The sequence below is a fragment of the Muntiacus reevesi genome, chromosome 3 (genome assembly GCF_963930625.1).
Source record: "Muntiacus reevesi chromosome 3, mMunRee1.1, whole genome shotgun sequence".
Taxonomy (NCBI): Eukaryota; Metazoa; Chordata; class Mammalia; order Artiodactyla; family Cervidae; genus Muntiacus; species Muntiacus reevesi.
In genome coordinates, this window is record NC_089251.1 from 187967218 (window position 1) to 187990412 (window position 23195).

The 23195-nt window shown below is 41.6% G+C and overlaps 1 protein-coding gene and 1 non-coding gene across 2 annotated transcripts in view; one reads left to right on the top strand and one right to left on the bottom strand.

Moving 5' to 3' along the window:
* Nucleotides 1-8134: 8134 nt before the first annotated feature.
* Nucleotides 8135-23195, top strand: part of MOXD1 (monooxygenase DBH like 1) — an 87908-nt gene continuing 72847 nt past the window's right edge. Inside the window, exon 1 of the mRNA XM_065927791.1 lies at nucleotides 8135-8423. Coding sequence (XP_065783863.1) covers nucleotides 8160-8423 — 264 coding nt within the window. The 5' untranslated portion in view covers nucleotides 8135-8159. The remainder of the gene's footprint in view (nucleotides 8424-23195) is intronic.
* On the bottom strand, nucleotides 20396-20501 carry LOC136165665 (U6 spliceosomal RNA). The gene has a single exon (XR_010662669.1). It is a non-coding gene; the product is annotated as a U6 spliceosomal RNA (small nuclear RNA).

Below are 23195 nucleotides of genomic sequence, written 5' to 3' on the forward strand. Positions count from 1 at the left end.
TTATATATTGATACAGGAATTTCTTCAAGACTGAATTGAAACATCGCAGTTAAAGAGGAAGGGACTTAGTGGCCCTACTGGCTCAGTGGATGAGAATCCGCCTGCCAGTGCGGGGGTCACAGGTTCCATCCCTGATTCCGGAGATCCCACCTGCTGCCCAGCCACCAAGCCTGAGGGTAAGGCCTGTGCTCCGCAACAAGAGGAGCTACTGCAATGAGAAGCCCAAGCATTGCAACCAAGAGTAGCCCCAACTAGAGAAAGCCCGTGAAAAGCATCAAAGACCCAGCAAGCCAAAATTAAATAAATTAAATAAACAAAAATAAAGAAGAAGGAAGAACAGAGCAGGAGATGGTCTATTTTTGCTAGTATTTGGACTCTTCTTTGTGGGAGGCAGATCAAATTGATCTCATGGGTCAGGTCAAACCCATTTCTTGAAATATTTAGGCCTCCTAAATATTCTTTACATAGATAAGTCTACCTTAGAAATGTAGATTTAAAAAATATTTTCAAATCAAAGTATTGGTTATGCTAGTTAAAAAAGTTTTTTGTTTTTTTTTTTAAACAGTATGACTTTAATTTCTCTGGTTTCTATCCAAATCATGATTTTTTAAACTCCCTTAGGTTTTTTTTTTTCTGATTTAACAGTTCAATTCAGTCGCTCAGTCGTGTCCGACTCTTTGCAACCCCATGGACTGCAGCACACCAGGCTTCCCTGTCCATCACCAACTCCCAGACCTTGCTCAAACTCAGGTCTATCGAGTCAGTGATGCCATCCAACTGTCTCCTCCTCTGTCATCCCCTTCTCCTCCTGCCTTCAATCTTTCCCAGCATCAGAGTTTTTTCCAGTGAGACAGTTCTTCATATCAGGTGGCCAAAGTATTGGAGCTTCAGCTTCAACATCTGTCCTTCCAATGAATATTCAGGACTGATTTCCTTTACATTTGATCTCCTTGCAGTTCAAGGGACTGACTTACAATCTGATTTAACAATCCTATAGTATAAGTATCAATGTTTGTTAGTGTTTTTAACAACAACAACAAAACAACAAATTTTCCTTTTAGGATTGTGTTCTTACACTATTTTGCACTCACTAACTGGTTAATGCTGTATCACAATCTCAGTTACTGACAGAGTAGAAGCCTTTACTCTCCGGTGTCACTAGGAGACACAAAATATATCTATGACTTGAAAAAAAAAAAAAAAAAAGAAGTGATCATGGCAATTTTCTCTCCAAGTTTTTGCTGCTGTGAATTCTAAGCACTGACTATGTACTTGAGGAAGGGAACAGACTACCCCCTTTTTTCTAAGTTTTCATAACTTACAAGATACCAACTCTCATTTTATGTTGCATGAGAGTTTAAAATTTCAACATGTTACGTTTTCCTTTCCTAACATCTGACAAGTGGAGGGGAAAAATGGATTGATAATTATCATTCTGCCTCACACGAATAATTGAGTTACTTTAAGCAACCTTAAGTTGCTGTCCATGGGGTCGCAAAAAGTCAGACACGACTGAGCGACTGAACTGAACTGAACTGAAGTTGTGTCTGAGTAGATTGTGTGGAGAAAGAATAAAAGAGAAATGCCATTAAAATAAGATGACTTCCTTCAATTTCACTCAAAATTTCACTTCCTTTCTTCACCCTCACCATGACTTTTTAACATTCAATTTTATATTGTCCATTGCCATAGAACCGATTATAGTATAGAGCCAGTCCACAAGAAACTCAGTAGCCACATACACTTTTAGAAACTTGTGTCAAGAAAAGCTTCAAACATTTGTAGCAAATTCATTTTCCCTGGAGTTTGTTCATTTTATTTATATTCAATAACAATACTACCAATAGAGTTGCTTAAGAGGTTACCTGGCAGGGGGGATACAATAATTTTCTCAGGGGAAGGCTTATCCATTTCGCCCTGGGATTTTCCCCAAATGTGGGAAATTTGGCTGCATAATTTATGGCAATGGAGGACTGTTTTGAACATTCCCTTAAAAAAAAAAAAAAAGGTATAAAAATGTTTCTAAGACATGAAAATCCATGCAGGTGGCGCTAGTGGTAAAGAACCCGCTTGCCAATATAGAAGACAAAAGAGACACAGGTTCAATCCCTGGGTTAAGAAGGTCCCCTGGAAGAGGAAACGACAACCCACTCCAGTACTCTTGCCTGGAGAATCCCATGAACAGAGGAGCCTGGCAGGCTACAGTCCATAGGCTTGAAAAGAGTTGGACATGACTGAAGTGACTTAGCATGCATGCAAGACATGTAATAGTTTACGGTAATTAATAAATATTTAGTATTATAAGAAATTTCTTCCTTTACAGTTGAGAGGAGATCCTGTTGTCTTTACTTTTATATAAATTGGAAAGTATTTTTCACCCTCTGTTTCCTCCAAATAGGGAGGAAACAGCAATGTTACTGTAATGATTAAATGTGACAATTCATGTAACATTCCTGCAGCACTTAATAAATGTTACTGTTGTGACAATCATTGTGATTACTATGATTTTACTGTGAAGGTTAACAATACCTGGCTCTGTCTATATCCTCATCTTAACAGTTACGTTTTATTCTTTTGGTGCCTCAAGCTCACTGTTGGGATTAGTTTTATGACATGTTAACTTCCATAAACTCATTGGAAGGCAAAGAGAAAGAAGAGATGAAGAGGTCATTGTGAATACACTGAAATTCCCCTAATATGTCGGGCTCCTTCTGTTTATGCTCCTGTGTTCTCATTATTATTAACGGTTTTACTCCTAAAGCTAATTTTCTAATGGCCTGGGGTTTTGATAGACTCTATTTGGGCAAATTCTGCTAAGTTGAGGTGGCAGCAATTATTTGGTCAAGTATAGCAGTGACAGTCAACTTGATTATTTATTTGTAGTTACCTTTTGCTTAATTACCTAAAGAAAAAAAAGATGATTTTGGAAGACTAAATTGTGTTTATGTAAGGCTAAGTGAATTAATCCTTAATTTCTAAGTGAATTAATCTTTAATTTCTTTAACTTCTAATCTGGATCTTTAAATGTGAAAAGTTCCAAAGACTTAAGACTAGAGTGTAGATTTAAAAATGAAAAATAAAATCTTGTAGCGTGGGAAAGAAACGTACACATTTCTCATTTTTTATTTAAGTATTGACTAGAGAAGGCCTTCCCAGGGGGTTCAGTGGTAAAGAATCCACCTGTTGATGCAGGAGACACAAGACACGGGTTGGATCCCTGTGTTGGGAAGATCTCCCAGAAAAGACAATGGCAACCCACTCCAGTATTCTTGCCTGGAGAATCCCATGGACAGAGGAGCCTGATGGGCTACATACAGTCCATGGGGTCACAAAGAATCAGGCAGGCAAAACTGAGTGACTAACACTTTCACTTTATAATACTGTAGTCTAAGAGCTGATATAAATCAGTTTCTCCCCACCACAATATGGATATACATCACGGTTACGTACAAAGGTAAATTCTAAAAGATGGTCATTAGTGATAAAAACGAGTAATTTTTTTTATACTTTTATGCATTTATGTAGTTAAGTTTCTGATTGCATTGGGTTTGTTGCTGTGCGGGCTTTTCTTTAGCTGCGGCGAGCGGGGGGCTGCTCTTCACTGCAGTGCGCAGGCTTCTCATTGTGGTGGCTTCTCTTGTTGCGGAGCACTGGGCGCTATGCATGGCTCACAGGCTTCAGTGGTTGCAGCCCATGGGCTCAGTCCTTGTGGGTCCCGGGCTCTAGAGCACAGGCTCGGTAGCTGTGGCTCATGGGTTTAGTTGCTTCGTGGTATGTGAGATTTTCGCAGACCAGGGAATGGAACCCATGTCTCCTGCATCGGCAGGCGTATTCTCTACTACTGAGCCGTCAGGGAAGCCCCAAGTGTGATTTTTTTTTTCTTCTAAGAATATTCTATTACTTTTCTAGTTGAAACAGTTTTATTTTAGAGCACAGTTTATAGATAATACCAAAATGCAGATTTTGCAAACAGAAGGCAGTTTGCTTGTTGTTGTCTTCATATGGAAGAGCCTAAAAGTGATTTTTCAATCCCAACTGGCACTTATTTTCAAAGTAACCTCAAGAACTCAGTGAAAGCCATTCCAGTTCTTTAATAATGAAAGTAAAGGCACTATGGCCTCACCTTCTTCACACACACTACTATTATCATTAGTATCATTCATTATTAAGATAAGGAATATAATATTGGGCTAATAGCAGATCATGGCATCTTGCTAATGCGAAAAATAACAGCCCAACTGAAAGTTTCATGATGACATAGTGACTTTAAAAATTATGTTTTTGTTGTTGAATATGAGGTGAGAGCTAGGGAAAGTATATAGTTTAAGAAAAAGAAAGCAAAGTTCTATTTTTGGCTTTTCTACCACTGACTCACAGTGTTAACTTGAACCAGTGACCAACTTTTGTGTATTAACTAAGCCTATCCACACAAGAGGCTTAGTGAATAGACAAAAATGAGAAAATGCTTCAGCTTCCCTATTTGAGGGCTGGAGAACTGCTGAGATCACTTATATAAATATTTTTCTTTGAGCTCCCTAGAAGACGGGAACTTTATAAATATTTAGTCTTATTGTTGCACCTTAGGTACAAGTAGACAGGAAAATTATGATACTCCCATATTTAACTAAGAAATAACCTAGTTCCAACAATCCTGGTTCATAGCAAGGACTTTGCACTGGCTTGTTAGGGTCTCTTGAGCTTTCATTTTTCCATCTTCCTCCCCCCCCTTGCAGTTGACAAATGTGGAAATATAAATAAACCTTCCACAGCAGCAAGGGTTCCAAGGTAAGGAAGCCCAGCATGGATTCAGTCACACTGGCTGATGGCAAGCTGCGTATCAGAATGGGTGAGGATTCAAAATAAACATCACATTTAAAATTCCTGATTGAAAAGTGTGAGAAAATGACTCATTTTTAAGAATGAGTAATTTGGTTGAATGTACTGAACTCAAGTCAGACCTCACTGAATCTCCAGTTTTCTCTCTTTTCTGTTTCTTTTTCAGATACATGTGTGTAGAGAGGAAACCTAAAAAAAAATGTGACTGGAACTGGCAAGCTCAGAGTCATTCTTTATTTCAAGTGGAGTTTTGCAAAATTAATTCACCTGTTTCTTCGCAAATTCCTTTTCAACAGGCTCTTCCTTCAAGGTTTTAATGGCGCTAGGTTCTGGAATGATGTTCTTGGAATGCATACAAGGGTTATTTTTGGATGGCGGAATTTCAGGTGATTTTTTACAGTTTGCTTTCTTACTCATATTTTCCTGTATTTCCTGGCCTTTAGCTTTAAATAAGAAAGAAGTATTATTTTTACAAAAACAATAGTGAGTAAATAAATTTGAAACCCCTTGCTACTGATTTTACTCGCTTCTTGGCCATATATCCTGAGGTTTTAATGGACCAGTGCTTTCTTCCTGCTCTCTTTAAGGATTTAAAACAAGCAGTTGTACAGTAATTAATTTCCATTTGGGAAACAGAATTTATGAAATTGAATGGGGAGATGATTTTGATCCAGGAAACCCACGCAGCGTATAAAGCACACTTAGATAAAATTGTCTCTTTTGTCTTCATTTACTGGGGTAATTCAAGCCAAGGCAGAATGGATCTCTTAAAGCTCAATTATGCTAATAATGTTTTGTTGATCTAATCTCAAGATGATTCTATTAATTTTAATAGTTCTTGAGCACTCAGCGTGCTTTAGATGCCATGCCAGTTACAGACAAGCAACAGGCAATAATTTCACATTCAACAGTCTTACTTGATGAAAGAATAAAACCATTTATTTTTGTGTATCCATGTGTGGTCATCTTTTCTATTTTTGCCTTGATACCAGGGCAGAGCAGAGCATTCGATCACATCTAGGGGGCCAAGCTTTCCCTCCACAGCCTATCTTTGTTATGAGGATGCTTCCAGAAAGATCTGAAATGCATCTATTTATTCTTCCTACAAGTATTTATTAAGCACTTAATGCAAGGTGGTCCGTATTTTAGGCAATGGGTTAGAATAAGGAACCAGAATCTGTTTCTGATCTAAAAGGCTGCTGAAGGAAACTGTCTACAGACACTGAAATGTTAGGAGTACCATCATGAGGTCTGAAGAGAGCATTCCATGGACATCAGTACCACTGTGTAAGGGTCAACGCAATCTGATGGAAATGTGGGAAGGAGGATTAGAAAATACTTCAAAGAATGGAGAGAAGAAAAGGCAAGTGTGGCAGAGCATGAGCAATCTGAAAAGGCAGAGTGATGGGAGACAGCGGGGCTCTCTTTTAGGATTCTAGAGGCAATTTTTATGTGTCCTTCTAGTGGGAAATGAGTGAGTGATATGAGAGTGATTGATGGAAGGTAAAGCCAGACCAATAAACAGGGATCAGACTCTAGATGTGAATTTGGAATTTATCTAACACCCCTCCCCCCACCGAGGAAGTAGATGTAACCACATGTTCCAGGCTCCTCTATGCTAGGAATAAAAAGTAGGGTCACCAAAGAGGAAGTTTGCCTTTGATCATTCTGGAGTGACATAGCTCCCTTGCAGTCCCTGTGTTTCATGCAGCACCAAGATCGGCTCTTCGTGGTCTCTGCGCCCACCATTTGTTCCTCCCTGCGTACTCCTCTTCTCTTCCTGGCTAGAGACACAGCAATAACCACACCCCTGTTCATGTAAAATCTCAGTTCTAAGGATGAAATTATTAGTTTGCTGAAGTTGATGCTGCTGCCTCGGATGTCTGCCCAGGGAGCTACTGTGGCTGCTCTCAACGGGTCAGTTCCTTTAAGTCTTCACAGGCTCTTATTTCTTGCCTTGTCCCAAGGTTTGAACACCACTCTTCTCTGGGCTATTGTCATTGGCTAAACCTAGAGATTTCTGTCCCCTCTCTCCTTGGGATGAGTCCCTTCTTAAGCAATTCCTTGAACTCCCTGGTAAGCAGATCTCCAGGAAGGTTGCCTTCTGGAATTAGTCGAATATGCCTGAATCTTTGGGAGAGCACAGTTCTGATGCATGCTGGTAACTCTGGGAAAGTCACGGGAAAAGGAACGGGAAGAGAAAACAAGAGCAAGAAAAAACAGGCTGAAACCTGACTCTAAGAGAGAAAGAAGGCAGCTTGTGTGGGGCTTCCAAATGCAGAGCAAACAGCACCGTGTGTATATTCTTCGTGCCCATGCTGTTTTCATCTGCTATCTGCTCTTATTTTTATATTCTGTATTATTTGTATCTTATGAGCCACCTTAGAACGTTTTCTGAAACGTGGCAGAATATAAATAAATGAATAAATAAAGAAGGTAATTTTCAGTTACACTGAGTAATTAGCATTCTGAAGACAGGGGTGATGTGGGTAAAAGTGGAGGCAAAAACACTTTTTGACAAACACGAATATGACCAGAACTTGAAATAGGAAGACTTCAAATTAAACTCCCAAATGATGCTTCAGCCTTGACCTACTCTGCTAATGACTGAGTATTTTGGCAGAATTTGTCAAAACCAAACCAAATCAAACAAAAACTAGGCATAACGAGGCAAGCGTCAGGTCACTGACTCCCGGCGTCAGGAACCAAAAGCGCTGGAGGAGGTGAACCGTGGGGTTAAGGGCATCGCTCGTTACGATGGTTTCCCATGCAGCGAATATCGAGATGTTAAGCAATTACTCTGGACGGGACTTTCTGTCACTTGCTGTCCATCAAACCCAGGATTAGCCCTCCGATTACTCAGGTCCTCGCCTCCTCTGCTGAACTGAATCTGCCTTCCCTCGGCAATCTGTGATTCTCTCCCCGGGATCCCCGCCCCCTGTTGCCCGCGACGGGCCCCCACTGCCCAGGCAAGCGCTAGACTCCACGCTCCTTTCTGTCGACCCCCGGCCCTCGGCTTCTGCCTCCTCCTCGCCTCTTCCAGGACGCCCGTCACTGCGCTCCCGGCCGAGTCCGACCTCGGGGACCCAGTCCGGGGCGCGGGGCGGCAGGTGGATGGGCCGGAAGGGCGGGTCGCGGAGGGAGTCGGCGGGAGTCCGCCCGCGGCCGGCCCGGGGCTGGGAGGGAGCGCGGGACTGCGGCCCCTCCCGGCGGGCGGGCCGGGGGGCGGTCCCAGGCCGCCCGCTCGCGCCGCCGCTCCGCGTGCGCCCTCCGCGCTCCAGTCGGCGGGAGCCCAGGTGCCGGTGGGCTGGACGCGCCCGAGGATGTGCCGCTGGCCGCTGCTCCTGCTCTGGGGGCTGCTCCCCCGCGCGGCGGCGGGGGGCTCGGGCGGGCCCTTCCCGCACCGCACGCTCCTCGACTCCGAGGGCAAGTACTGGCTGAGCTGGGGCCCGCGGGGCGGCCGGCTCGCCTTCCGCCTCGAGGTGCGGACCGCCGGCTACGTGGGCTTCGGCTTCTCGCCCACCGGGGCCATGGCCGCGGCCGACATCGTCGTGGGCGGGGTGGCCCGCGGGCGGCCCTACCTCCAGGTAAGCGCGTACAGACCCTCCTGCAGCCGCCGCGCCGAGCCCCCCGGCCGGCCCGGATTCCGGGCAGGCAGGCGCGGTTGGGGGGCGCCCCGGGCCACCCGGCCCTCTCTCCGGCGGAGGCTGGCCGCCGTCGCCGCCGTGGCCCCGCAGCCCCAGCCCGGCTTCCGCTACCCCTGCGATCCGCTCTGGCACCCCGGATCCCAAGGCCCCTGGGGCTGGGCTCCCCAGCTCCGCCGCCGGGCCCCCGGCAAGCTGAACGAGGTAACCCTAGGCAGCTTTCCGTCTCTGAACACGTTCCTGTCCCCAGCGCCCCACTCGGTGCACGCCCCACGTGCACACCTGCCGCGCACCACCCGTCAGCCCTGATGGCTGAGAGGGACCCCGGCTTTGGGGATCTACGGGACGGCTCTCGGGGTTGAAGGGACCGGAGAGTTTTGGCATTTGCTGTCTAGCTGTCTGGAATCGCGGATCTCAGAAGGCTTTTCTGTAGCTTCCCAACTCTGGGGCTGGGTCCGCTACCTCATGCCAGCAATGAATGAAAGGTCCCCAAGAATCCTCAGGAACTTGCTATTGGGAGCTATTTAGGAAGCTGCGAAAAACTACAAAACCTGAAGTCTTCAGGCAAAACCCCATATTAAGTGACAAAACGTTTCACTTACTTTCAGTTCAGTTCAGTCGCTCAGTCGTGTCCGACTCTGCGACCCCATTGACTGTAGTACGCCATGCTTCTCTGACCATAACCAACTCCTGGAGCTTACTCAAACTCCTGTCCATCGAGTCGGTGATGCCACTTACTTTATTTAATAGCTAACAAAATTAAATTGACAGCTGCCGTTTTGCTTTGACAGAGCCAGAGTAGAGTCGTTACCCGTTCACATCTATTTTAATGAATAGGAAAAAAAGATAATTGAGATGATCGGAATGATTAGATGCTCAGGTTCTTGGACATTTTTGTCTGTTTGACCAACATTTGAACACTTCTCCACTATGATGTAACATCGTGGTGAATATAGTGTTGCTTATCAAAAAGTTCATCCAAAATTACTGCCCTTTGCCAAAAGTCTCTTAATCCATATGAAAGCTAGTTCTTCTATGTATTAAGGCTTTGATGATATTAAAATCGATGCACCCGAGTACATTCCAAAGAGCATTTCTCAGTAATTTTATTTCTAACGTCTAAGCTTGATTGCCATGATGTTCTGCCATTACTTTTTAATGCTAATTCTGGCAATGAGCTATTAACTCTGGCTAGAAATTTTTAAAATGACAGCAATAAAAACTTTAAAACCATTCTGTTGTCTATTTTTTCATAAATTAGTCTTTTCCTCCCCCAAATAAGCACAACTCCAATAAAGTAAAGTTTTATGAGAATTACACTGTTGAAGTCATTGATGTATAAATTTACTCCTCCTGCAGCATCTCAGACATTAAATTTGTAAACCAAGAATTTGACTCCAAAGACAGGCCTCACTAGCTGAGTAATTAGCTCTCTTCTGTTATGAAGTAGACAGTACCTTATTTAAACTAATCTATTGAGCCACATCTTTTTGTCTATTTTTTATTTTAGGATGGGCAGAATCAAATGCCCCTTAACTATTCTTAAATGTTTTGTTGAAGGGAGCATGGAAGGTCTTACTTTAGTGATATCATAAAGCATGTATACTTTAAAGATAACTTGATATTGTTTTTCTCAAAGAGTAGCATTTCTAGAAAGCCCATCCAGTTTGAAATCAAATGAAAGACTGAGAGCAGAATTCTGTTTCAACATGCTATAAGGGGCACACCACAAACATAGTTTGTTAAACTACAGTATTTCCACACTGTGGGTAGCTCTTTGTAAAGATCACATAAGAGCTAATTAAGTGCCCTTTAGATGGGTTTTGAAATGTTGAACTTAAAGTAATTGCTGAACACGTAACACTGTTCAGTAAGCCTTGGATATGGACCTTTCCCCAATATATTTAATGAGCAAGAAGTAGAACTTTTCCTTCTATTTTTATTCCTAAGGAAATGGAATTTTTATTTTCATGTATAAAGGATTGTCATTTTCTCAGTTGACCGACATCCTTTACTACTCCATTTTCTTAAGCACTGGTGGAGAATTTGCATGCCGATACAGGTAATTCGAGAGACTCCTTCGATCCTCTGGGTCAGGAAGATCCCCTGGAGTAGGAAATGGCAAGCCACGCCACTATTGTTCCCTAGGGAATCCCATGGACAGAGAAGCCTGGGGCTTCAGTCTGTTGGGTTGCAAAGTGTCGGACACCACTGAATACACACACAGCCCAGCCCACTCATTTTAGGACCTATAATATACAATAAAATTTATGCATAGCAGTTAAGTAGAAAGAAAATTTATTAAAAATCTTTTTAACAAAATGAAAGACCCCAGACACTAAAAATAAAAAGAAATGTATCAATTCTGGCTGGATCATCCAGGTTGGGAGATTCCATTTTCCAACACTTGAAATTGTGTCTTCTCCCAAAACCTACTAATTTGAGATTCTTTGTACAGTGAGTGGTATCTTCAGCAGCTCTACCAAAAGGTAAATAAAGTTCTTAAACATTGTGTATGTGATTCCATTAGGAAACTTTGATTTTCGTGTAATTTTACTTCCAGTGAGAACAAACTTTGCATGAAACAATACAACAAAAAGCATTGCTTCTGGGGCAATGGCATTAAACTGTATGATGACTGATGACAACCTAGGTTGATGTCCAGGTCACCTTCCCTTGTGGCTACTTTCCATATATATTATTTCATTCTTTCTTATTTAATTAGAAAACTTCACCTTTAGATATTTTATTATTATTCTGACTTTTATTTTTTCTGATGATACTAAGACTATTCTTTTCAATAGAATTTTAACTCCTGGATAACTATGTAAGACTAAATCCCAACCAGCCAGGCAGAGAATTGTTGGTGAAACAGATGTCATAAACCGAAATCCATACAGAGGTCAGGAAGCAAATGTAAAACAGTGAGGAGACTCGAGTGGAAATGGCAGTATTGTAATGCAGAAGAGTAGAGGGGATGGAGGAAGCCCCAGTTTTCGCATGTGAACTACTGTTATGTGGGAATGCAAATCAAGTATAGCCAGATCTTCTGTTTGTTTTTTGAGAGAAGACAGATGTGTGTGTGTGTGTGTGTGCGCGCGCAAATCTGTACAAATCTGATTAGTAAATAGCAGCCACAATTCAAGTTTGTATAACACACCCTATTTTGCATATATACACACATAATTTCAGTTGAGATATATCCCGTGGACAGCTTGATCTGGGACCAAGAGGGAAAAAGCTAAAGTGAATAAAGAATCAACCCAAATTATGAAAACTGGTGAAAGGACGAGAGGCGGGTTCCAATTGTCTTCAGGCCCCGTTTATTCTGTGTTAGGAAATGTTCAGTGTTGGAGGGGACCTTGCCCCTCTTTGGTTATCTATCACTGTGTAATAAATGACCGCCAAACGTGGTGGTTGGTTTTGCTCACAAAGCTACTATTTGAGCAGGGCTTGGTGGTGCCAGGTCTTCTTTGCTTCACTTGGTGTCCACTCCAGGGTGAGTCACTGAATCATCTGGAGGCTCTCTCACTGGTTTTTCTGACTGGTGGCTGAGGCTGGCTGTTGGCTGGACCGCCCCAGGTACTGCGATGGGAGCGTGGCCTGTTCATGCAGCTGCCCGCCTTCCTCCCAACAGTGGCTGAATCCCAGCAGTGAACATCTCAAGAGGCCCAAGTAGAAACTGTGTGGCCCTTTATCATTTAGCCTTGGAGTCCTGGACTGTGTCTTTTGCTGTGGTCCCAGTCCCTCTGGATTCAAGAGGAAATGTAGATACCACCTCAGCATCCCACGGTGAGGAGGTCACATGGGAGGGGAAGATATTAGTGTGGCCATCCTTGCAAAATCCATGCAACCACACTCATTCTCCCCAACCTGCCAATCTCCCTTCAACCACCACTTCCGAGTACCTATTATCATGTATCCACTCTCTCTGCACTGCTGAGATGGGGAGGCAAGCGTTTACTTATTCACCTCTTTTTTACTCCCTCATGCTCACACACACACACACACACACACACACACACACCACTCACAAGAAGTTAGTGAATAGTTGTCTTCCTTGTCCACACTCTTTCCACCCTCCCCCGGCCCCCCAAAAAAGAGTTCTAAACCCCGGCAACCCCAGATTTGTCAGTGGTTGCATCACTAATTCAGGACTGGACCCAATGAGACTACCTCCAGGGGGCAGTGCGACATTTGCTTGTAGATGGAAATACCAGATTTTGATTCCGTTGCCTCAAGGCTGTATACTGGCTTGGACACTCTTAAGACTACACTGAGATGAGGTATTATGGAACTCGGCCTGCCTGTTTTGTAATCCTCCAACCCCAGAGCAGATGTTTCTTTAAAGGGCAAGTAACCAGGTACCATCAAAACGGGAAAGAAGAGAAACGTGGTTGTGGAGTAAAGCCTGGCCCCATGTCACCTACGGATAAGTTGTTCAGATGGGGACCTGGTACTCCTGGGATGATGCTGAGGTTGGCCTTCAGACGCTGCGTTGCCAGGGGTGGGGGTGGGAAGCTGTCTTTCCTCTCGCCTTGGCTTTGGAAAGCCTCACTCTTCTGTCTCAGTGAATTAACTCAGTGCTTACTTCCCAGATGGATTCTGTCCTCTTCTTGTACTTTGCCCCTTTCTGACACAGAGCAATCCCACCCCCATCCAAGCCACTTAGCAACTGTTGAGTCGCCATTTGGGGGAAGTAATCCGGATTGATGAATGCCTAGTTTGTGCGAGTTGGAGAAGAGGGGCAGCATTGTCAGATGTGCCTGTTGAAATCTGCACAAAAATGAATTCACTCTTCCTTTGGGGGTGTAAATTGCTGGGGAATGGAGGCAGAAACCGATGTCATCATTTGTTACAACCTCACTGGTTGGCTGTTGCCACCGAAACTTTGCTGTGATGAGGAGTCTCTTCAGCAGCGGGGTAATTGCTGCCGGGCTGCTTGCTGAGGAAGTGCTGGGAAATTGTGCTGTGATTTGGAATCACAGAAAGCAGTGAGCATTCTTTGTGGTTAACGATGTGCTTCTTTTAAGTGCACCGCAGCCAACGGCAACAAAGAAATGTTTGGAAAGCAAATTGCAAAGCTGTAAGGGGAAGAGGAAGAGAGTATACAACCCCGACACAGATCAGCTGGGGCTTTGTTAAGAGGTATTTATACATCTTCAGGTTATGCCCTGCCCCCTGCTCCCTCTTTGCCAGTTTCCAGATGACAAGGGACCGCTCCAAGCTTCATGTTTGGTGTTTTAGTAGTAAGTCCACATGCGCCTGTGTAAGCGCATCCGTGTAAGCCAGTGTAAGCATCACCAGGATGCTCTTCAGCTGTGTGGTCTCCCTGACGGAGCAAAAGATTTCAAGAAGCCAGCCCGAGGAAAAAGGACTAAGAGCCAGGAGAACAATGCACCTGAATTGACCATCACAGTTCAAGGCTTCAGGCGACCAACCGCCTATTTCTGGATGCTTGAAAAGAAAGCCAAGAGTCCATCCACTTTAAAGAAAGTGAATGGTGGTTTATTGATTCATCATTCGTAATAGAGCCCTGTTAAAATAGAGTTGCTGGCCAAAAGAATGAATTCATTATATATCATCTTGTTTCTGGAAATGTTTGATCTGTATGTAAAACAAACAAACAACTCTGCCTAAGGATGCCTCGTAATGTGGCTTATTGTAACTTTTAAAAGATAATTAGTACAGAACTTTTAAACAGAGAATTATTTCTCTAGAAAACATCTTCTCCACTTCTGTCTTTTTTTAACTTGTTAAATTCTGGAGTAGACCAAAAATAAAGAAAAGCTTCACCTAAGGACAGCATATAGTATGCACAGAAGCAGGAAATTCTGCAAAAATAAGAAAGCTTCAAATGTATTAATTTTTGTTAACAGTAAAAATGGGATTATATATGAGTGCTATGCAAATAATGTATAGTTCAAATTTAATTTACTATTTAGGTCTGTTGTATTAAACTGATGTAGCCAAATATTATGATAAATCTTTAAACAGTGTTTGGTTTTACAAGTTGAATATTGATATTTTGGGCACTTACTTGTTGCTCTTCAGAGCTCAGAGTTCAGTTGATCCCCCTTAAATTTCCTAACTCTCCCACCTGAATTTTACAGTTAAGAAACTGGGCCTTACGGACCTATTGTGTGACCTGTTGGAAGCCATCAGGTGGTCTGGATTCATTTCCTCTTGGTCCTGGTCTGGGTGTTCTTTCTTCTGCAAGCAGCTGGTGACTTATATAAAAACATTCCAATTTTCTTCCTCAATAGTGAAAGAACATGTTAATAAAAAGCAGTTTTACAAAGATTGGTAAAATAAAATCATAGTATTTCTCTTACTATTTTTGTTGTACAAATGCCATAGATATATATTTATGTAATGTGATTTTTCATTCATAGAGTTCTTAATACATGCCATACATTATAGCCCTTCAAGTGTGTTATCTCGTGTAATTCTCACAATAGCCCTATGAGGTCAATATCTTGTTTCTCCCATTTTGTAAACGTATAAATGTGAGGCTCCAGGCCATACAGCATGGGGATCATTTGTGAGTTTCACATGAATGTTTTAGTAAAGTACTCACTGATAATGTTGGAATGTTCATTCATTCATTCAACCAACATTGATTAAAGGTTTATTGAACAGTTCTAGATCCTGGGGACATAGCATTGACCGAGAGGAAATCAGTGGTCTGATGGAGCTCCCATTTTGATGGGGGGTAAACAAAAAAGCAAGAAAAATATCAAAAAGTGATAAGTGTGTGCAGAGGTTTAAAATAGGGTGATGTGATAAGGGGCAGTGGTGTGGCTATTTCAGATTGGGAGGCTTATACTTAAAACACGAAGGAAAACAAGTGTCCAAAGTTTTAAATGTTGTCTTTCAAGATTAACCATAGCATTTACCATTCAAAGTATTATATACTATGAGGAAGATTATCTGGCATGGGCTTCAAAGGACTAGATAGACATTGGCTATTGGAGTCTGCCTACGTGGAAGAAATATAATTAAAGTGTCTGAACCGCCTGAGCTCTCTTTTCTGTTTCTGTAGCCTTGTTACACACTTGTTTAGTAAGCTCAGCTAGAGTCTTTCAGGCTTTGATCTAGAGATTCAGTGATTTTATAGGAGTTTCTTTCTTAATACTAGGTGTGAATGCTTTTCTCGTATACTCTGCGTTCCTTCTCATCTTCAATAACGTGAGAGAGCTAAAGGACTTGGAGAAGCTAGATCAACAAAACTGCATGAGTCTGGGGAAGATTTCCATCTTTCAGGCAATTTGTAAACTAAAGCTTGAGAACCTCAGTTTCTTAGATACAACTAAATTGCTACTATTTTTTTCCTCTCCCTAAAAGCTTCATGCCCAGAAGCCCATTCATATAGGAAAACTCATGGTAGATGAAACCATGTAGAAGCAAGGCCTCCTGGTATTTTGGACCTCCAGATCCCTTCAGACAGAGCCAAGATGACATGGCAAATTGCACTCCACTGGTGAGCAGGCAGTGCTAATAGCGGTGCTAATAGCTAATAGCAGTGCTAATAGAGGACTGAGAACTGGGAAGATACTTCCCACATCAGAAATTCCCAGATTTGCACATTGGAATCACCTGGACATCTTTTAAAAATTTTAGCATCTAGTCATCCCCTCTCCCTCCTTCACACCATTAAATCACAGTCTCTAGAGGTCTACATAGGCCTTAATGTATTTTAAAGTTTCTTAATTGATTCTGTGCAGTCAAGTTCAGGAACTACTGACCTTGTGTGGTCAGACTCTTTGATCAGAATCAGGTAACTCCCATGTGGTCCGCCTACAGAAGCTTGGAAGATTCCAGAGTCTGGGCATGGAGATGCATAGCAGGATTCCCAACAAAGCAATTCAGAGTGACCGATGTTTGAAGCAAGGGTTAGCATGTGCTTGGATAGAGATTATTTTGTAAAGTAGAAAAGCCAAGTGGATTTTTCTGGAATTGAAACACTTCTGAGATGTTTAACAAATGTGTCGATTAAAGTATTTTCTCATACTTTACATGCTGAAATGAGAACAGCAATGGAAGAACTGTGGGTAGCGGTCTATTCTGAAATACTCTGAGCCAGAAATCTCCCTCCTCCTCGTACCTCCCTACTATTCCTACACACCTTTTGTCAGTTGGTACTAGCTGCTATATTTCTAAGCAACAGAAATATCTGCCCACACAAAGCCTAAAATTGGTAAGTTATATATGGTCACAGGGCATCAAAGGAATATTAATAAATGAAAGTCTCGGGTTAGTCTCAGCCTGCATGTAAGCCAAGAGATGTGTTCTGCTCTCAAATCTTTTATTAGAATGAACAGTAACAAAATGACTCCTTTTGTATTTGGAAAAATTCTGAAGTGTATTTCTAGTTAGTGTAAAGTGTAAATAGATACTCTTTCTCTTCCCACTTTCATTTTCCAAGATTACTAATAAGCAGTGAAATGCCCTAAAGCTATAGTTGCATCAGGGAGAAGGAGGAAAAGGAGTTTGCGTAGTAGATAATTAGTGTTTCATTAGGGCGTGGATGGAACATCTACAAGCTGATGAGTGTCTCATCTTCCTGAGGGAACAGAAGAGAGTCCATTTGCCTGGTGGGTCCTGAAGGAATACCTGCTGAATATCTGCTGAGCAGTTAAGAGCAGGAAGTCCTGCTATGAGTCCCAGCACCGCTTGCCGCTTATTCCTTGTGTGGCCCTAGGCCAACTCTTTAACCTTGCTCAAGTGACAGTTCCCCTTATGAAGAAGGAAATTATATCTACCCATGGCATTTTTATGAGGACTCAATGAAATAGGCAGTTAAAGCTCTTAGTAGAGTAACAAGGTATTGTTAGAATGAGTCCATCACTTAGTGAAATATCACAATTGTCAGATGATTGTGTGCATGTGGGTATGTTCACTCAGTCACGTCTGACTCATTGCAACACATGGACTGTAGCCCGCCAGGCTCCTCTGTCCGTGCGATTTCTCAAACAAGAATACTGGAGTGGGTTGCCATTTCCTGCTCCAGGGGATCTTCCCGACCCAGGGATCAAACCTATGTCTCCTGCATTGATGGGTGAGTTCTTTACCGCTGTGCCACCTGGGAAGCCCTTATCAGATGATTAGAAAAAGAAAGTAGAAAGTGAAGTCGCTCAGTCGTGTCCGACTGTTTGCGACCCCGTGGACTGCATGGTCTACAAGGCTCCTCTGTCCATGGGATTTTCCAGGCAAGAGTACTGGAGTGGGTTGCCATTTCCATGGAGACAAATGTCCCAGATTTTCAGCTTGGAGAAAAAATATCTGCTAAGGGAAGAGTTAGGGGAGGTTCAGAGTCATTTGTGAAAACTCAAGGACAAACTTTAAGCAACAGATTTGTGAATGCTTTGCCCGAAGCAATTGGTTTGTGACTAGATGTCAACGTGGTTTCAATAAACACAAATTATACTGACAAGACTGCATTTTCTTTGGCATTTGATTTGCTGGACCTGTAGTTTGGCTAATAAATAAATGTTGTGTCAGAATGATACTAAGGTAATGGGCAGGTTTCATATGATGTCACTGTAGAAGATGGACTAATAAAATTGAATTAGTTATTGTAAATATTTAACATCCATACCCAAGACATGTTGATAACAGACTGCCTATATTAGTCTACAGAATAAGGATTCAAAAGAGAGTGATATATTAAAAGAAAGAAAGAAAACTAAAAGTTAAAAATTCAGTGAGAATACAAATAAACACTCAATTTAATGTTTAATTCTATATGTACAAAGTGTGTAAAATTGGTCTTAATTGGAATTCATATTAGGTCTAAGTTGAACACATGAATGCAATATTAGTCTATAAATAATACATTGAAATCAAGGGAAGTAATACTGACATTGTAGTCTATACTAGGCTAATCATTCCAGAAGATACCTTCTAGAATAAGTTTTTAAAAGATGCATGAGTGACCTGGATTGTTCTAAAGGAGAATTATAAAGATGATTGAAATCTCTGGAAATTGGGCTACTGAGGCAATGGGAAACATCTGGCAATGTTTGGAGAAAGAATAGTTAGGAAAGACTTGATCTTTGCCTTGAAATAGTGGACAGCCTTCCTCAAGAAAGATGGATTAGATGCTGCCTATTAGGCCCCAGAGGAAGAAAAAAGACCCAATTAGTATACTTTAAAGATAGAATCTTTCAGATTAGTATAAGAAATACATTTCTACCATCAGAGTTATTAAAATTAAATGAGTTGCAATATTTCCCTGGCTGTCCAATGGTTAAGACTCAACACTTCCAATGCAGGGAGCACAGGTTCAATTCCTGGGAGGGGAACTAAGATCCCTTATGGAGTGGCATGGTGAAACCAAAAAATAAGATAAAATAAAATTGAATGAGTTGCCTTGTGAGGTTGATATTGAGCATTGTGAGCCTCTTCTAAAAACGTTTTTTTAAAGAAATCTTTCTTTGGTGGTGATTATGATTGGGTGTCATATCTTTTTGCCTTTTCATACTGTTCATGGGGTTGTTGAAGAATTCATACTTCTGAACTGTGTGCTGGAGAAGACTCTTGAGATTCCCTTGGACAACAAGGAGATCAATCCAGTCAATCCTAAAGGAAATCAGTTCTGAATATTCGTTGGAAGGACTGATGCTGAAGCTGAAATGCTAATACTTTGGCCACCTGATTCAGTGAAAAGGACCCTGATGCTGGGAAAGATTGAAGGCAAAAGAAGAGGGCAGTAGAGGATGAGATGGTTGGATGGCATCACCAACTCAGTGGATGTGAATTTGAGCAAATTCAGGGAGATGGTGAAGGACAGGGAAGCCTGGCGTGCTGCAGTCCGTGGGGCCCCAGAGTCAGACATGACTTGGCAACTGAACACCACCACATGTGGGTTAGGTATGCTTCAGGCTGCCTTCCAACTTGAGTGTGATGCTGGAAACAGTCATACTTTCAGATTATTCAAGAAATTAATAGAAGAGAAAACATGATCAACTATGAAACTATGTGGTTTTTTTGGCCACTTTATTTTTTTAATGGAAGGATAATTGCTTTACAGAATTTTGTGGTTTTCTGTCGTACATTAGCAAGAATCAGCCATAGGTACACCCATGTCCGCTCCCTTCCTCCCACCCCCCTCCCCATCCCATCCTTCTAGATTGTCACAGAGCCCTTGTTTGAATTCCCTGAGTCATACATACATGCATACATAGCCAAATTCCCCTTGGCTATCTATTTTACATATGGTAATGTAAATTTGCATGTTACTCTCTCCACACATCTCACCCTCTTCCTCCTCTCCCCTCCCACTCCATGACCATAGGTCTGTTTTCTATGTCTGTTTCTTCATTGCCCCCCTGAAAATAAATTCATCAGTACCATCTTTCTAGATTCCATATATAGGTGTCAGTATATGATATTTATATTTCTCTTTCTGACCTACTTCACTTTGTATAATAGACTCTAGGTTCGTCTACCTCATTAGAACTGACTCACATGTGTTCCTTTTCATGGCTGAGAAGTATCCCATTGTATGAATGTACCATAGTTTCTTTATCCATTCATCTGTTGATGGATATCTAGGTTGCTTCTATGTTCTAACTATTGTAAATAGTGCTGCAGCGAACATTGGGGTACATGTGAGTTTTTCAGTTTTGGTTTCCTCAAGGCATATGCCTAGGAGTGGGATTGCTGGGTCATATGGTGGTTTTATTCCTAGTTTTTTAAGGAATCTCCGTACTGTCTTGCATAGTGGCTGTATCAATTTACATTCCTACCAGCAATGCAAGAGGTTTCCCTTTTCTCCACACCCCCTCCAGAATTTATTGTTTATAGACTTTTTGATGATGGCCATTCTGACTGGTGTGAGGTGGTATCTCATTGTGGTTTTGATTTGCATTTCTCTAATAATGAGCAATGTTGAGCATCTTTTCACGTGTAAAAATATGGAACGCTTCATGAATTTGCTTGTCATCCTTGTGCCGGGGCATGCTAATCTTCTCTGTATTGTTCCAATTTTAGTATATGTGCTGCTGAAGTGAGCACGTCTATGTTGTTTTTTAACCTGCTTCAAGAAGTTCTCCTGTCTCTGTGAATAGGTGTGCAGTGAATCTTTACAATTATTGTGAGAGTATTTCATTTCTTTCCCTATTATGTATTTCGGTATATTTGAATTATATTAGTAAATATATGTTAATCCTATATAGTGAATATATATTCGTTCTGAAACCTAAAAAATGAAGAAAAAGGAGAAAGAGAATGTTTTATGACTTGTAAATACTCAAAAGAATTTGGAGGATTTTAGGAGCTTTTATATTCAATGCTGACTATAAAATCAGTAAATTTCTGAAACTTGGTTGATGCATTATTTTGTTCTAAAAACAGTCTATATGTACTCTGCCTCTAGACTTTCTCACCTGGGTGTCTAGATAGCATCTTAAACCTGCTTCTTCCCCAGCCTTTCCCTTCTCAGTAAATGGCACCTCCTGGTAGCTTCTGTCAAAAATTAGGGGTCATCCCTTTTTCTTCTCCTTCCTTCATCCCACATATAAAACCTGTCTTCAGGTCTATTGGTGCTTCCCCCAAACTAAATGTAAAACCTGCCTACCTCCCTTCGGTTTTATCACCATCACTCAAGCATGAACCCCTTTGACCGCTGCTTGATTCCTGGCTTCTGACCATGGCTCTTCTTTCTTCTCTTCATTTTTACACGGCAGCCTCAGTAACACACACACATACTCTCTCTCTCTCACACACACACATTTGCACACTAGGCACATATATGCATACTTTCACATCAATCAAAAGATGGCACTTCCTGCTTAAGGCTCAAATGACTGTATAAGGTCAGTATTAAATTTGAGCTTCCTATATTGATTTGTAAAGCATCATAACATTTGGGGCACCAGCTGATCCCTGCTGACCTCATTTTTCTGTTTGGGGCACTAGAGTTCAGTCAAACTGGTGTTTATTTGCTTCACCAAACTGGGTAAACCTTGCCCCTGCCTCTTCCCCTTCTAGATCCTTTTCAACAACTGCTATCTCTTCCCGGACCTACTTCCTCCAGACATTTCATTGGCCGGCTTCTAAATGTAGTTTATTTCCCAAAATAAGTCTCATTGTCTCAGTGGTGACTTTTCTGATGCCTCAACTCCAGGCTTTCCAATCCATCTTTAGAATCTCTGTTTTATTTTCCTATAAGCCCTTATTGTCAAAATATTTTTGGTTATTTAAGTTCAAAAATTGTTTATTCTGCAACGACACCATCAGTTTGATGATGATAGGGACTTTGTCTTATAGTGTATACTGTACAGTCGTGTGCTCTCAGCCCTACCACAGGGACTGAAGAATATCAACCATGCAATAAAATTTGTGTTGGAAAAAAGGAGAAGAAGGAAGGGAGGGAGGGAGGAAGGAGGGAAGACAGAAAAGAAGGAGGCTTCTCTTCAAAGTTTATTCCCGGCATAAAGTGGTCACTGGAGAAGGAAATGGCAACCCACTCCAGTATTCTTGTCTAGAAAATCCCACGGATGGAGGAGCACGGTCAGCTATAGTCCAGGGGGCCGCAAAGAGTCTGATACAACTATGCGAATTCACAAACTGGTCATAGAGAGTTAAGAGAAACCATCTAAAAAAAAATTTTTTTTTTAAGTTAAGATGATGAAATAGGGTGAAAGTAAAAATATGTCAATGGTAAAATCTGAAATTCTTTTTTTCGTTGAAGTCTATTCTTAGAGATCGAGTCAAAGTTTTAATTTTACACTTTATCTGATAATTCTATAATGATAGCAAAGTATTAAATTTCTTTCCATGAAAGCTAAAATGAGATGATTGGCTGTGGGAGAAAAATCAGGATGTGTATTTTCAGAAGGTAGCTCTTAAAGAACAACCAGATTCCTCAGGTAGCCCCTCCCTGGAACTCAAGCTTACAGGGCTCCTGTTTTGGTATTCTGGCAGCTACTTAACAGATCACTAATTAGAACTAGAGAGTTTCAGTTTATCTGAAGTGGTTCCTAGAAGGCAGTCTCCTTCTGATTTGACACTCCTCTCAAACTTCCAAGATTAGCAAAGAAATAACTTATTAAAATCAGCTTATACTGAAATCTGAAGATTATATTTATATGGTTTGTTTATAGGGTTTTATGGTTTCTTAGGATCAAAGATTCTCTTGAACACAAAATATCTATTATTATACTCTCAGTATTATTAAAGCACCATAACACTTATTACAGAAATGGATATTACAAACAGAAATGTTTGAAGTAACAAGGCTTTTGTGATTTAGAAAAAGAAGAAAAACTACAAGCACCTGTTGAAGAAAATGATGACAGATGGTCACATTTTTCTCAAGGTTCCCCGTGCAGCTGTGCTGACGTTCAGTTCCCCAGGCTGAACTGGGGTTTATTCATATCTTTTATTACACCCGTGAGAGTTTTCACTTCATCCTGTTTAACACAGCCCCAGTCAAAGCTCCTTGCTGTTAAAGAGATTTTATTCAAGAGAGAGAAGACTGACAATGAGTGAGGACCAATTTCACATCTGCGTAATCATGTTTTTAATGAGTTTGTAGCCATCCTGTGGATCATCAAGGCTAGCATTTTGGGTATGTTATCTTAGTTTGAAGGTGGCAGTCATTCTGGCTGTCATGTGAAATGATAATGCCAACTTTTGTTGTTGTTGGCTTAGTTTTACTATTACCACACAGCATTTTGAAATCTCAGTAATATGCTTCATTTATTT